Source organism: Belonocnema kinseyi, chromosome 5, assembly GCF_010883055.1.
Source record: "Belonocnema kinseyi isolate 2016_QV_RU_SX_M_011 chromosome 5, B_treatae_v1, whole genome shotgun sequence".
Classification (NCBI taxonomy): Eukaryota; Metazoa; Arthropoda; class Insecta; order Hymenoptera; family Cynipidae; genus Belonocnema; species Belonocnema kinseyi.
In genome coordinates, this window is record NC_046661.1 from 70,057,410 (window position 1) to 70,071,572 (window position 14,163).

A 14,163-nucleotide genomic window follows, 5' to 3' on the forward strand; every position below is an offset into this window, starting at 1 on the left:
GCTGGGGGGTGGAGGGTAGTCCGTTTAGCGTGCAATCGATTCGGGATACTTATAAGATACCACCATGATTTTTTCAGATTTTTTGGTCCAAAAATAAATCAGGCCAAAAACCGGCCTTACCGACCCTCCCCCTTTATTAAAATGATGATTTTTTCTGAGTAGCTGCTGCGCACAACCAGCCCTTTACTCAATAATTACTTCTAAAAAAAATCCACTTGGAGCCGGGCGCCAGCCTTTTCTTGGGACAGATTCGAAAGAAATATTCTACACTTCCTAAAAGCAAGATAACCAAAAATGTATACCAAAAAAACACAAATAACTCAGAAAGTGTCCCTTCATAGATCAAGAATATGGAATTCTTAATTTCAAAACGCACAATTCCAAATCTGTCAAATTTTTCAATTAGAGGTTCAGGCGATAATTAATGAGAGAGATAAGAATGATGTGAATGAAACGATCTATAAAACAACCAACAAAATAAAATGAAATAAACCAATCGGGCAGCAACTCTAATTCGAACTAAATGCATAGCTTAGTCTCTACACTAGCTTAGGCAATGGTAGAGGGGTCGGGTTTCAATAAATTGGCAAAATTTTACTTCAAAATGATACAAAAAATGGACTTATTGTTATTATTTCCCAAGGACTTAGGTGTACATTTATAATAACATGAACCGTGGCTTCAATGAAGTAGAAATCAGAATTACAATAATAATTAAACGGAATTAGGGAGAGGCTCGAATGAAATATAATTCTAAAGGGGAAAAGTGGCTTACGATTCAGGACATAATTTTAGACAAGAATAGATACGTATGTGGAAAGGGGAATATAATCTCCGTCGGAACAATTTTAAAGGAATATCGAAAACCGAATAGCACCCAGAAATTTCAAGATATAAAACAAAATCATATTTTAGTTTAAATTGTTCATAAGGGAAATGATCTCTGCTAACACAATTTTACGGGAATACATGGAGAAACTGGGAGCATTTAAAAATATTCTAAGGTATAAAATAAAGTCATTTCAGAGTCTAGATTGTCGATAAGGGAAAGGGAAAATGATCTCTGCTAAGACAAATTACAGGGGTACATTTTCAAACTGAGACAATATTGATATCTTTTAAGCTATGAAATAAAGTTATCTTAGGGTCTAAATGGTCTATAGAGGAAAGGGGAAATTGTATTTGCTCACACAATTTACGGGAATATATTGGGAGACGGAGATAACATTAAAATATTCCAAAATATTAAATAAAGTCATTTTAGGGTCTACATTATCTATAGGGGAAAGAGGAAATGATCGCAGCTAATACAATTTTACGGAAATATATTGGGAAACTGAGAGAACATTAATATATTCTAAAATATGAAATAAAGTCATTTTAGAGTCTAAATTGTCTATAGGGGAAAGGGGAATGATCTCAGCTGATACAATTTTACAGGAATATATTAGGATACTGAAAGCACATTGTTGCATTTCAAGTCAGATAAAATAGTAAGGCACATGATTTCGGACTCGGCACTCCGTTAAAAAATTTTCACCGACTCATAATATGAGTAATACAAATAACAATCATATAATAGTTGGTATGATTTTGCCAAGGAGTAAAATTATTATTAAAACACAATATAATCAATATATTATAACTTAATTCCTTGGCCAAACCATAAAGAAATGGATGAAGATCCTACTTTAGTACAAATTAATCAGCGGATCGTCGGGGAGCACCTGGTTCGCACCTTGAGTTCACAAACTAGACTGATTTCGAAATCTACGTATACTAACGCGATGAACCATGATTGATGTGCGAAATAATAAGTGTCCTGCGCAGAGGACTAATTTTAATTGCTACGGTCAAGAGTGAGATCCGCATGTAGACTCGTTTCCATTGGTCTGCCCTATCGCCTTTTCTTCTCTTCGTTGTGTCTTCCTCTGCCTCGCTGAACCAATTCATCGACCAAGTTTCTTTCCTTTTTCTCGAAAAGCAGGAAAAGCGATCCTTAGAAAGTCGAGACTAGCTGGGTGGCTAAATGCACTCATGTGTGAGAAGCGCAGAACGGAAGTCCAAGGTTCGAACGGCAGATGTGATTTCGGGCTCCATGACTCCCAAAACAATAGATAAGAGAAACGACATCAACAGCCAGAAATAAAATAAAATATGCAAGGTGGTGAAGTTACCTACTTTATCCATAATTAAGTTGTTAATCGCCTTGGTCCATTTTCAACAAAGACATGTCGTGGATCTCAGACAAAGGTGAAGGTGACGACAGACTCTAGTCGATGACGCAATGTGAGGTGGTGGAGACCTTTACGATTCACCACTTAAGACGGCAAAATTCTAAAGCTCTCATAGCGTTGTTTAGCAACAAAAAAGAAGAAAAACAAAAAAAGAAAACATGGGTAAAAAAATCTTAAATCTAAAAAAAAATAATAATAAGGAGTGCCGAATTTACTCTCGATGCAAACCAAGCGTATTTTTTACTAAATTTTCAGATAACTTTATTTTTGTGATGTTCGGGAAATCCGCAACATCACACTGCTTTTAAAGATTTATGCCAAATACGAAACCAATATTAAAGTAATTAAAAAAATTAAATGTATACTTTATTCTGCAATATCTGCATAAGTACACTCGGACTGAGAAACAGAAATTTATATAATACACTCGGAGAAAAAGATATCGCAAAACCACTATATTGCACAAAAATGCAATACGATAACGTACAATCAGATCCCAGAGCTTTGTACCATATTATAGTGCACTAATATCACAGAAAAAAATTAAGTTGAGTTTTGTTGCTTTTGGCTGCTACGATGTCCTTAGGAGCAATGGAAAAACGGCAAAGTATGAGTGAATTCGAGCTATAAATCGGGACAACAGATTTAAATCGATCACAGAAAATAATACAAATTTGCTGCAGGTAAGGCTGGTAACGGTCAATGATTCAACATATTTCGTTTAAAGTTTCACTGAGGTTAGGAAAATAATTATGAACTCGTCGACTGCGTCGCGCTGAAGTTAGGAAATTTCGGGAAAACTTGTAGAATCAACAACAAAAAACAAAACAAAATTTGTTCTTACTGAAATATCTCCTCCGAAATAAGTCACATTATTGTAGGCGAATTAGAACTTATTTAATACCATTTAGCAAGAGCGCAAAATGTAACTGACAGATGAAATGTCGCTACATCTCAAATAAAAATGGAGCGATTATAAGGCGAAAGATTATCCAGGAAGGGTAAAAGTCGGAAATTATCTTCGATTCATGCAAAGTTTATCTGGCAAGGTTAACTTTTGTTCCAGTGAATCTTTCACCTGGAATTGATGTAAACTTTATCTTTAATTTTTTCTGTGATCACTTGCTCACTACTCGAACCCTCGCGAGATCACAAAAGAAGAAATACCATGTGATAGCGCAATAAACTTTCATTCTTACCCTATAGATTGCACAATTGTGCGGTATATAATGTAAAAATTGGCAATGTACGATATCACGATTTTGCGCTATTATAATGCAATAATAACGATATGTAGCGTAGGAATTACGGTATATATTGTAATTCATGCGATATAATTTTTTCCGTGTACATTTAATATAATAGAGATGAACATAAAGTAGAAAAGTTTGCCTTTTAATCTAGTGTTAATAGAGTGTAAAGCACGAGGTATGTGATGAAAGTGCATTATTTACACCCGAAGTAGCTTTAACTTTAACTTTTAAAAATATTAAGAAGTTCGAAAAATAGACGCACGAGACTATGTAGCGTTTTAAAGTTACTGTTTAGAATAAATTTGATTTATTCGCGAGAATGTTATAGTCTTAATTTGTGAAAAAACGTTCTCAGTTCAAAAATTGTGTTTACTTATAATAAATTTTTATTCACACTTTAAATACGATTATATTAAAACTTCACGTTGAAAGAGAGAAGAAAGAAAGACTATACTTATACAGAGTCTCTTATATACATTTTAAGCAAATAGCAATCTTACCACCTTTATATGTAATAAAATAAAATGTGATAACATGTTTTAGTTTAAACCTTTTTCCATTCGTAGTGAACTATATTTTTATACTATAAATAGCTGACCCCGGGGTAGAAATTCAAGTCGGGGGCTGGCCATTCTACGGCCGGAGAGCCCGGCTTTAAGCCGAGAACTGGTTGGTGGGCCGGACTTTGAGTCGGACTGTGGCCGGGGTTTCTAATCGGAATCCGACCAGCATCGGCACGCTGCGCTGGCCAGCGTCCGGCCATGAAGCATGACCGGGAGCTGGCCGGGGAGCCCGACCGTAACCAGGACAAGATCAATTGGTGTGCTTTACTAGATTTATATGATTCGGGTTTCAATTGTATGAAGAGCGTCAGTCACTGAATTAAGTTATTTAAAACATAAATGTTAAATTATTGCGAGGATTTTGAGTTTAAATATTAATAGTTCTCTTTAGATTAAATACATATATTACATTTTTAAACATTAAATTACAAATAAAATTTATAACGCAACGGGGTATCGAACCTACATATCTATACCTAAATATAACGCCTAGCAGTCGGGAGTTCTAACCACTGCGCTAAACCGACAAGTTGAAACTCGTTGAGAAAGCCATCCTCATAAGATACAGTTCAGAAAAGTGAAGATACCAAATTTTAAGTTCTCTTTTTCTAATTATTTATTATTATGCGGCATTATACAAATATACAATACACGAACTTTCAAACGGAATATCAATAAAATACTTTTTAAATTAATAATTTAAATCGATTTCAATTTTCCTTTGCGTGATATTTTGTTATTTCCCGTTGTAGACTATTTTACAACTTTTTACAATGACAGAAAATGTAATTTTTTATGAATATTTAAAGTTTCTAATGACGGAACTCAGAAATTTAATCGTAAATGTTGAAAATTTTTTAATGATAAAATTTTTTTAACTTCCGTGTAAGGTTTGGTTTTTAGGTGTTTTATACTATTTTACAACGTTTAAGATTGATATAAAATGTAAATTTTTTTAGAACATTTGCAATTTTTCATAAAGATGGAACTTAGAATTTTTTTCTTAAAAAAAAACAGTTCGACTTTCAAAAAAGTGTCATCAAATTGTTGTCACAAAATGCATTGTTTGTAAGTTTGAACTCATGAAACCTTAAAATTTGTGGTGCCAAAAAGATATTCAACCAATATATTTTCACGCGTGGAACATCCATGCGGGTATACGCATCCATTTCGTAATGAAATCAGGAAAAGTAATTAAGTTATAAACAAAGTTTAACAATTTTGGAATTGCCAATCAGCGCCCGGCCAGCTACCGTTTGAGCATTTGATCTTCAGATTAATCCGATCAGAGCCCAGTCAGCCCCCGACTGGGGTTTTGACATAAATTTTGCCTAGCGAGTCTCCGACGAGCGCACATCTAGGCTCTTAAAAAAGAAACATAGCCCGGTCAGTCCCCGACTAGAAACCTTCTTGTGCTATGGCTAAACCGGGCTATTTTCACACGGGATCATGAATGATAAAACTAATATTCAGTGAACTTCACTACGCCGTGTACTGGGAAGAACGTTAGCGGTTTCATAAAATGACTACAATCGTTAGAAAGGTAGTGAAGCTCCAATCTATTAACTGTCTAAAGATACTTGCGTAGTTCATAAAACGCCTAAAACTTCTAGACAGATAGTGTAACTGTCAATTGTTACAACAAACTATAGTAGTTTATACCCTGTCTAGAAATATTATAAATGTCTAATTACACTAAGTGGCTAGGACAGATATTAATTGCTCCTCGAAGTTTAGAAAGAATTTGTTTTAACCGTCAGAAAACCACGATAAATACATTTTTGAAGTGAACATATCCCTCTAAAATATTATACATTGTACTTAAGTAAATAATATGATTAACAAAATTTACCTCCAGTTACACGACATGTCAGATAAAGTTCGTCATCCTCCTCGTACGGTCCTGCTGTTCTATTTAGAATATGACTCCACCTGTCCAAAATGACAGGCTTCTCCGGCGGAACTGAAATACAGAATGACAATCAATCTTATACCAGCTGATATTGACGTTTATAGATAAGAGCTTATGTTATCTGAATGATGTACGATGTCGAAGTAGTTTAACAATTTAGTCTCCAATTATTATTTATAGACATAATGATGTATATAAAATCAAGAAGCCACTTAATTTATCATTTAAAATAGTATTCAAATAAATTATTGAATCATAAAAAACACGAAATCGTTCATTTGATAATCCGCGAACCAGATAGAAATGCTATATGTAAAAAAGTCTACTAGAAAATTTGTTTTTGTTTGGAGACCTGGTATACTACAATTTTTGACTCGAGGCTGCTATCGCACAGCTTAAAAAAATAATTCAAACCAACTTTATTTTCAGCTTACAATGTTTTTCCGAGATTATATTATATTCTGTATCATTAACATTTATTCAATAATGATATTATTTAAACGAATTTAGTTAATGAATTCTGAGTATAATTTCTGTTTATTTTATACAAAAAATGTACGAAAAAAATTTAAATTATAGAAATTTATGCATATATTTTATTATAATGATATCCATTCAATCCATCTAATTCACATTTTTAATACTTTTATGTACAACGCCGTTGTGGAAAAGAACGAGGAAAGAAAAAGGAATTATTTTTGAAATTTATAATTCCTATTTAAAAAGGCTCCTCCTATATTAGCAGTTGCAAACAATGAAATTATTGATTGTAAAGTTTGATATTATGATATTTATTACACAAAAGTTCGATGGTAAGTTTGGGTAATGCTACCAAAATATTATAGTACTAATTGCCACATTGCAATAGTGCTTTAAAGGATATTCATTATTTATTATTGTTAAATGCATTATTATTTATCATTTCCTATAACTTTTCCATTTTTATAACATGGATTTGCAAATCAATGTTTTCTGCATTTTTCACAGATGGTGGTATATTGAAAAATATGCAGCAATAATTGACAGGGGGTACTATCAAATTTTTGATAAACTTTAGTGCAAGAAAAGATACTTCAATAAGTAAGAAATAAAAATGTTGAAAGATATTAAGTGATTTTTTGTAATATTTTTACGTAACAAACCGATCTTTTTGGCTTTAATTTATTCCAATTTATGTGAACCAAGAAATTTTCTGTTTTAACATATTTTTAAAAATTAATTTTAATATTTCTGGAAATAAAAGTTCAACTATTTTTGTTGTATAAATCGAAACTATGCTAAATAATAACAAAAAGTGCAGTTATACTAAAGATTATAAAATAGTATTCATTTAGATTAAACCAGTACCAGCAGAAAAATGTTCTATTTCGGTTACCTGGTGTTGTACAAATATTCGCATTGATGACATGTTGAAGTCTGCCCTGAAAAGTGATGAAAACGGGAAGAAACACAAGGCAAAAGAGACTGCTTGTGAGTTAAAATTGCTAATGTTTCACTTCAACAAAGAAATATAAAGTGATCAACAAGCAACAATAACAAGTACATCGAGCAGTATTTTTCAAGTAGCTTCTAGTTTTACAAATATTATTAAAAAGTGTCGTGATTTTAATCCCGCATGTAATAACTGTTCTGTACACTGTAAGTTAGGTTCCATTAGTTCCGCCTAATCATGTAAAAAAGCAGTGATTGATAGTTGCAGGGTTTGACGAATGTTTAAACTCTGTTAGTCAATGAAATTAAGTGAATTTCGAAATCCGTTATTGGGATAAGGTCAACGAAGATGCGACCAGATACTGGACATCCGCTTTCTTAGGTCACACGAATGCTAATGAGTAGATGCTAGCTTTTGAGTATAAATTACCAAAGGAATTACGAGAAAAAATAATTCAAAATTTTCATGGACCTGGAAAAATATATTTTTTGTCCTTAAAAACCTGTAAAAGTCATGGATTCTTTTTAAGAAACAGTAGACACCCTAGAACGGCTGTAAATATGCGCGCAATAAGATAGAATTACATTTTTTCTGATTTTTCTGCTGTATTTCGGTAGTCCAAAAATGTCACAAGAAGGTAAATTATGTGCAGAAAAATCATGTGCATCTTATAAAAATCAAAGTTAAAATATGTATATAAATTGCTTTTCTTCAAAAGCTACATGTCAACAAAAAAAATGTTGTTCTACAAAAAGTTCCGTTTCATTGAAAACAATCGCTTTTGTCTAAGAGAAAATAAATCTATCATTATTATAATAAGTTAACCCTTTTCTAACAAACTTAAAGAAGAGTTTAGGCAAATATATTTAATTTTCCTTGAAAGTAATACATTGAAAATAATAGTTTATTAATTAAAAAATATATTTAAAACGATGTTTAAACAATGTTTTATACAATTTTTATCTTAGGGCAGTTTTTTTAAAAGTATTTTTGAACGAAAGCTTGACTTTTTTCCGATGAAAATGCTGTTTGGCATTTTGGGACTGAAAATAGTTATGAAGTTATGCGAAGATATCTGAGCGAAACACTTCCACGCGCGCTTGGGCAGATCGACCAGTCCAGCCAATGCACCGATCGACGTTGTTTTCTTCCAATTCGATTCATTTAAAAATACTTTTCATTGGTACAGAAACTTTCCCAAAATTAATTTTATCGATTCTTAATGCATCAGAAATTTTTGCATATAGTTATAAGCAAATTAGAGAACACAATTATTTTTTAAAAGGGCGTTCACCCCTCGCCCATCCATAATGTTTTTTTAGGTTTTGCTCCATATTTTTATCATTACGGTCACATAAAACAGACTTGTGAAAGGCTTAAATCAATTAACAATAATGTAAGATATTCATATAAACAAATTATACAGAATTCGCCCTTTCTTTGGCTAAATTAAACAAAAGGCAATCACATAGACTGTCATTCGTTTATGGGCCTCAAGCAGAAAGTTGCACTGCGTTACTCTACTCTGACTCTGGTACTACAATTTACTAATCAAAAACGACGTATGAAGAAATAATTAAATTCATGGGAGAAACAGTAACGAAAGCTATAATTGATGAAAATAAAATTTCAAAATATTATGAAATTATAGTTGATTCTGCAGCGGACATATCACACGTAGACCAACTTGCCTTTGTCTTTAGATATGTCAAAACTGATGATACTCAAGTAGAAAGATTCTTGTTATTCATAGAAAATTCTGGACATAAGGGACAATACTTGGCAGAAACAGTACTTGCAACCCTGCAGGCTTTTGGTCTGAAAGTTGCAGACTTTCAAGCCTTTTACAAGTAAATTTTTTTTTATTCATCTTTGTCTGCTACCAGATGGTCTGCTCGTGATGACGCTGTTGAGGCTTTAGATCGATATTTACCGGAAATTCTGGAAATTTTAAAGGAAATAGAAATGAGTGAAAATGAAAGCGTGTTCACAAAGCAGGAAGCTGCAGAAATTAGGAAACAGTTGGAAAATTTAAAAATGTCTTTCATGCTTGTTGTATGTCTTTTTTGCTCTCACGAATCAATGGTGTGAGTCAACAATTACAAAATTTTAATACGAGCATTGCTGACGTGATCGATTATTATCGTGGGCTTGTAACAATGGTTGTCGTCACTCGTGATAAATTTGATTTTTTCAAAAAAAAGGCACTCGAAATATCTATGACTGATATTTACAAATCGGAAGTGTCTCGCAAAAAGAAAAGAAAATTGTGCGTCATGAAACAAGGGATGGGGAAATTGAACTTTCAGATAGATAAAAATTAAAATTTGATAGATTTTATATCATTCTTGATAGTTTCTTCTCTTTCCAAATGGTGAAATAGCTAACAGAATATTTGCTACTATTGCTGTAACTAACTGTAGTGCAGAAAGATCTTTTTCATACCTGAAGAAAATAGACTAAATGCTCTCTCAATTTTATGTATCGAATCTGAATTATTGCGTTGTATAGACTTCGAGAATTTGATAACTCAATTTGCTAACAGAAAATCAAGGCGAGTATTTATTCAAGAAAAGTTCTTTGACTTATGTTAAGATTAAAGACGTACATTTTAAGTTGAAATTAATCTCGACTGCCAAGTGAAAAATTACACATAAACAAGCAATTAAACAGAATTGAACATCCTTATTTGTATATATTGCATTATTCATAATTAGATGCTACACGAAATTGTTCCATGAGCTATGGATTCGAGATCATCATTGCACACGAAAGTTTTCAAGGTATCGTTTTTGTCTACAATATATGTGTACTATCTAAATATGAATAAGTGAAAACTTTTTTGATTGAAGTAGTAGTTAGACATTTCACGGCTTAATCATTAACTTCAGACTTATTCACTAATCAGCTCAATAACGCCAAAGTGAATCATGTTTGATTGAATTTGCTTAAATATTATTTAATTATGATTGCTAAATTGACATGGTGTATTGCTGCCAACCCTCAAAAGTGGTTATTTCACAGAATCAATGAGTAAAATTTCACTGATTGTCAGTGACCCATTTCTAGCTATTTAAATCTGTGAAATTTCACTGATTCAGATATAGAGAGTATAAGTGAGAGAAAGGGGGGAAAGACGGCACTTTATTTATTGTCCAGGGGCGGCACAAGAGGTAAAGCCAGCCCTGGCCAGATCTGTAGCCCTACATGAAAATGTAAAGTTGGGCTTTTAAAATTCGCCCAACTAAAACTAAAGAACTGTGTTTTAGCTGTGGCAAGTGGAATTCACAATGTGTGTGCCTGCGTTTATCATGAAAATGTAAACTTAATGTTGATTGCGATTGATATTAAACATTAAACTGAGGGAACTGACAGACAATTGTCAGATTATCATGACTGCCTTGAAGAAATCATGTGCAGTGAACCCACTGACGCTTCTCATATAAACGAATGTGAACTTTGTCCTGACATTGAAAAATTTAAAGAGTTCCTGACTGATCTATTGGACGCGAATAGGTTCGACACAGTGACATGTCAAGTTTGGCAGCAAACTGATAGTAGCACTTTAAAGGCCGACATAGCAGACGCTAATGCTTTTGTAGAAATACTCTGCACTAAACTCAAAATCTGAAATCTCACGCATTTTATGCGAAACAACAAGGTTTGTTTTTAAAGCACCTCAAATTTCTACTAAAAGAACAAGATTAATTAACTTTGCTTGACTTTGCTGAAAATTATGCCCTAATCATTCAAAATGCTGCATAATCTTTATATTGGAATAATAATCAAGCAACTATATTTACAGTAGTTATTTATCACAAAGATGGAAACAAAATTAAGCATTTATGCATGGCAATTATTTCAGATTGTTTAAGTCATGATACTTTAGCTGTGTACACATTTTGAAAGCTCATCAACGAGTACCTCAAGACGAAATTTAGCATTGTTTACAACATTTATTATGTGACAGACGGAGCTACGCAGCACATTGAAAATAAATATCACTTCATAAATCTTCTGAATCACAAAAAAGATTTTGGAAGTTCTGCAGAAACACATTTCCAGTCAACTGTACATGGAAAAGGTTTCGAATCAACTAAGAATCATTTAAAGGAAACAGTAATTATTTTCAGTTCGAAAGAAGATCACATACAAATGACCAAAAAACTATAAACTAGATTCACTGAAGCAATTACAATACCCGGCCCTCTAAAATACCACACTGAAAAAACTAGTTGGTTGGGACAACTAACAAAGTAGTAGGCCCAACTGTTTTAGTTTGTAATATATGCCGCTGCTATTAAAGTGGTTAAGGCTACTACTCTTATCTGCAAGATTTGTAGTAGTTTTCCTTACTTATTTATTTGTTTTCGCTACAACTTTCGATGGTAGGTACTACTTTCAGGTAGGTGTGTTTACTACTTTAAACAGTAAGCTTTACTACTTTAATTAGTAAGTCTTACTCTTAAATTAGTTATTTTATAAATAAATTAGTTGATCTTACTACTTAAAGTAGTTATCCTTACTGTTATATAATCTTATATTTTCTTCCTATTTATAAAATTATGTTCATATCGCTGGCAAGCTCAATTGTCACGAAGATGTATTTATACAAATTAGGGTACCTTTTCACGGAGGCCTGTTTTGAAATATTCGTTGAATTTATTTGACACATCCAGTTCGCATCTAGGTTATCAATCTATAAAATCTGCCAAAAACCAACAAAGTAACTAGAAATAAATCATATGAAAAATATTAATTCCACTATTATTTCAAAGCAGGCCTCCATAAAAAGGTACCCTAAGAGTAGGCCGTAGAGGACGCCCTGAGGATCTATACGATGCTTTTCAAAGTTTTCCAAGTGTTTGCACATTATACGTGAAGGTTTAAATTAAAATGGCGATCATGAAAAACATTACACGATATTTCGATGCGAATGTTGGCAGCACTGTTCAGATTTCAGTTCTGCCAATATCGCCAAGGGATGAAACTTGTAACCTTTACTACTTTTATCTTTTGGAAAATAAATTGCTGGTAAAGGTACCTAATTTCTTTGTTGTGACTACAATTACTATCCTCATTAATATAAGCTTCAAAGGAGGACTAACGGCGACTTGTTGCCGTACATATTAGTTAGTTACTGTTACTATCGAAGTATTTGTTGTAGCTAATACCAACTCTACAAATAAGGAGCTTCTTGTCGCAACTAGCGATTTTTTTCAGTGCACGCTTTTATTCCAAATGAGAATGGACAACTGCAACTGAAAAAATCTGCTCGCGCAGCGGGCACATTCTCATCGCTCGCATGTTTGAGCACGCCTAGGGCGCGCGACTGTTGGTTCTCGCGCTTCACGCTCGATAATGTATTTATCTCGCGCTTCGCGCTCGATTATGTATTTACCTCGCGCAACGCGCTTGGTCTTTCTATTTTTCCCGCATTCGTAGACATACCTTTTAAAATCAAAGATCAAGAGATCGACAACCGTAATTTTGTGATTTTGATCCCTCTTTTGTTGAAGCACTGTCGGCTTTAACGAACACATTTTCATCATGTATCTCGTGCTTTGCTCTCGATTTGTTCCAAAATGTCAACTTTTCTACAATATACACAACTCTTTTATATTAAATGTGATACATTTCTTATGTAACTCTGCCAGGGATTGCTTATTCAAAAATTGCAAAATAAAGAGTACATTGTATTGATCATGATTATTTTTATATTTGTTTCTTACTTTCTTTAAATTGTATTCTACAGGGTTTGTCTGGAAAGTAATAGGACTGATTTTCTTCCGCCGCGACTGTACTTCGGAGCGTGCGCGCACCGACAGGATTTGGTAGAGGGCGTTCCTAGCTAACGAACGAGCGGCTGGTCAGTTGTTTCCGAGCACTTGGAGAGTCAGGACAGGCATGCAGCGTTCGTTAGAGCAGAGGTACGCGATTCAATTCTGTGTGAAACTCGGTAAATCTGCGACAGAGACGTTTGATATGATCAAGCAGGCTTACCCAGATGTTGCTTTAGCAAGAAGTGGTGTGTTCCGGTGGCACCAGGCCTTTTTGGAGGGCCGGGAAGAGGTCGCCGATGAAGACCGTGCTGGAAGACCTTCGACTTCGACAAACACCGACAATGTGACTCGTGTGCGTAAAGTTTTGAACTCAGACCGTCGACTGAGTATTCGTTTAATTGCCCAGATGTTAAATTTATCAAAATCTGTGGGTCATGACATCGCAGCCGATTGGAAGTTGCACCACGACAACGCCCCGGCTCATACCGTCTTTCTTGTGAACAGCAACCTGACCAAGGCCGGTGTCCCAACGCTTCCGCAGCCGCCCTACAGCCCAGATGTGGCCCCCCAGACTTTTTTTTCCTCGCCTGGAAAGGCCGATGAAAGGCAAGCATTTAGAGACGACAGAGGGGATCCAAGAAGCACGCACCGCGGCTCTCAAGCCTATTCCGGAGAATGGCTTCCGTGACGCCTTCAATGTTTGGAAATCTCGCTGGCAGCGCTACATCGACGGAGAAGGAGCCTATTTTGAAAGTTTTTAAAGAATTGTAACGAATGGCTCAATAAATTTTTTTAAATCGACTCAGTCCTATTACTTTCCGGACAAACCCTGTAAGCTGCGCTTAACCACGCATCATTTCAATAAATTTATATTATTACAATTCGTATTATGCATACAAATTGAATAATACTAATTCTTGTTTTCTTGTTTTCATCATTTATTTTTATTTTTATCTTTTTTTTTTACGATTAAATAAAAAATA

General features: G+C 34.0%; 1 protein-coding gene across 1 annotated transcript in view; it reads right to left on the bottom strand.

Moving 5' to 3' along the window:
- The window catches only part of LOC117173133 (nephrin-like), a 1,314,621-nt gene that overhangs the window by 599,968 nt on the left and 700,490 nt on the right, over window positions 1-14,163 (bottom strand). The window contains exon 4 of the mRNA XM_033361530.1: window positions 5,906-6,016. Coding sequence (XP_033217421.1) covers window positions 5,906-6,016 — 111 coding nt within the window. The remainder of the gene's footprint in view (window positions 1-5,905; window positions 6,017-14,163) is intronic.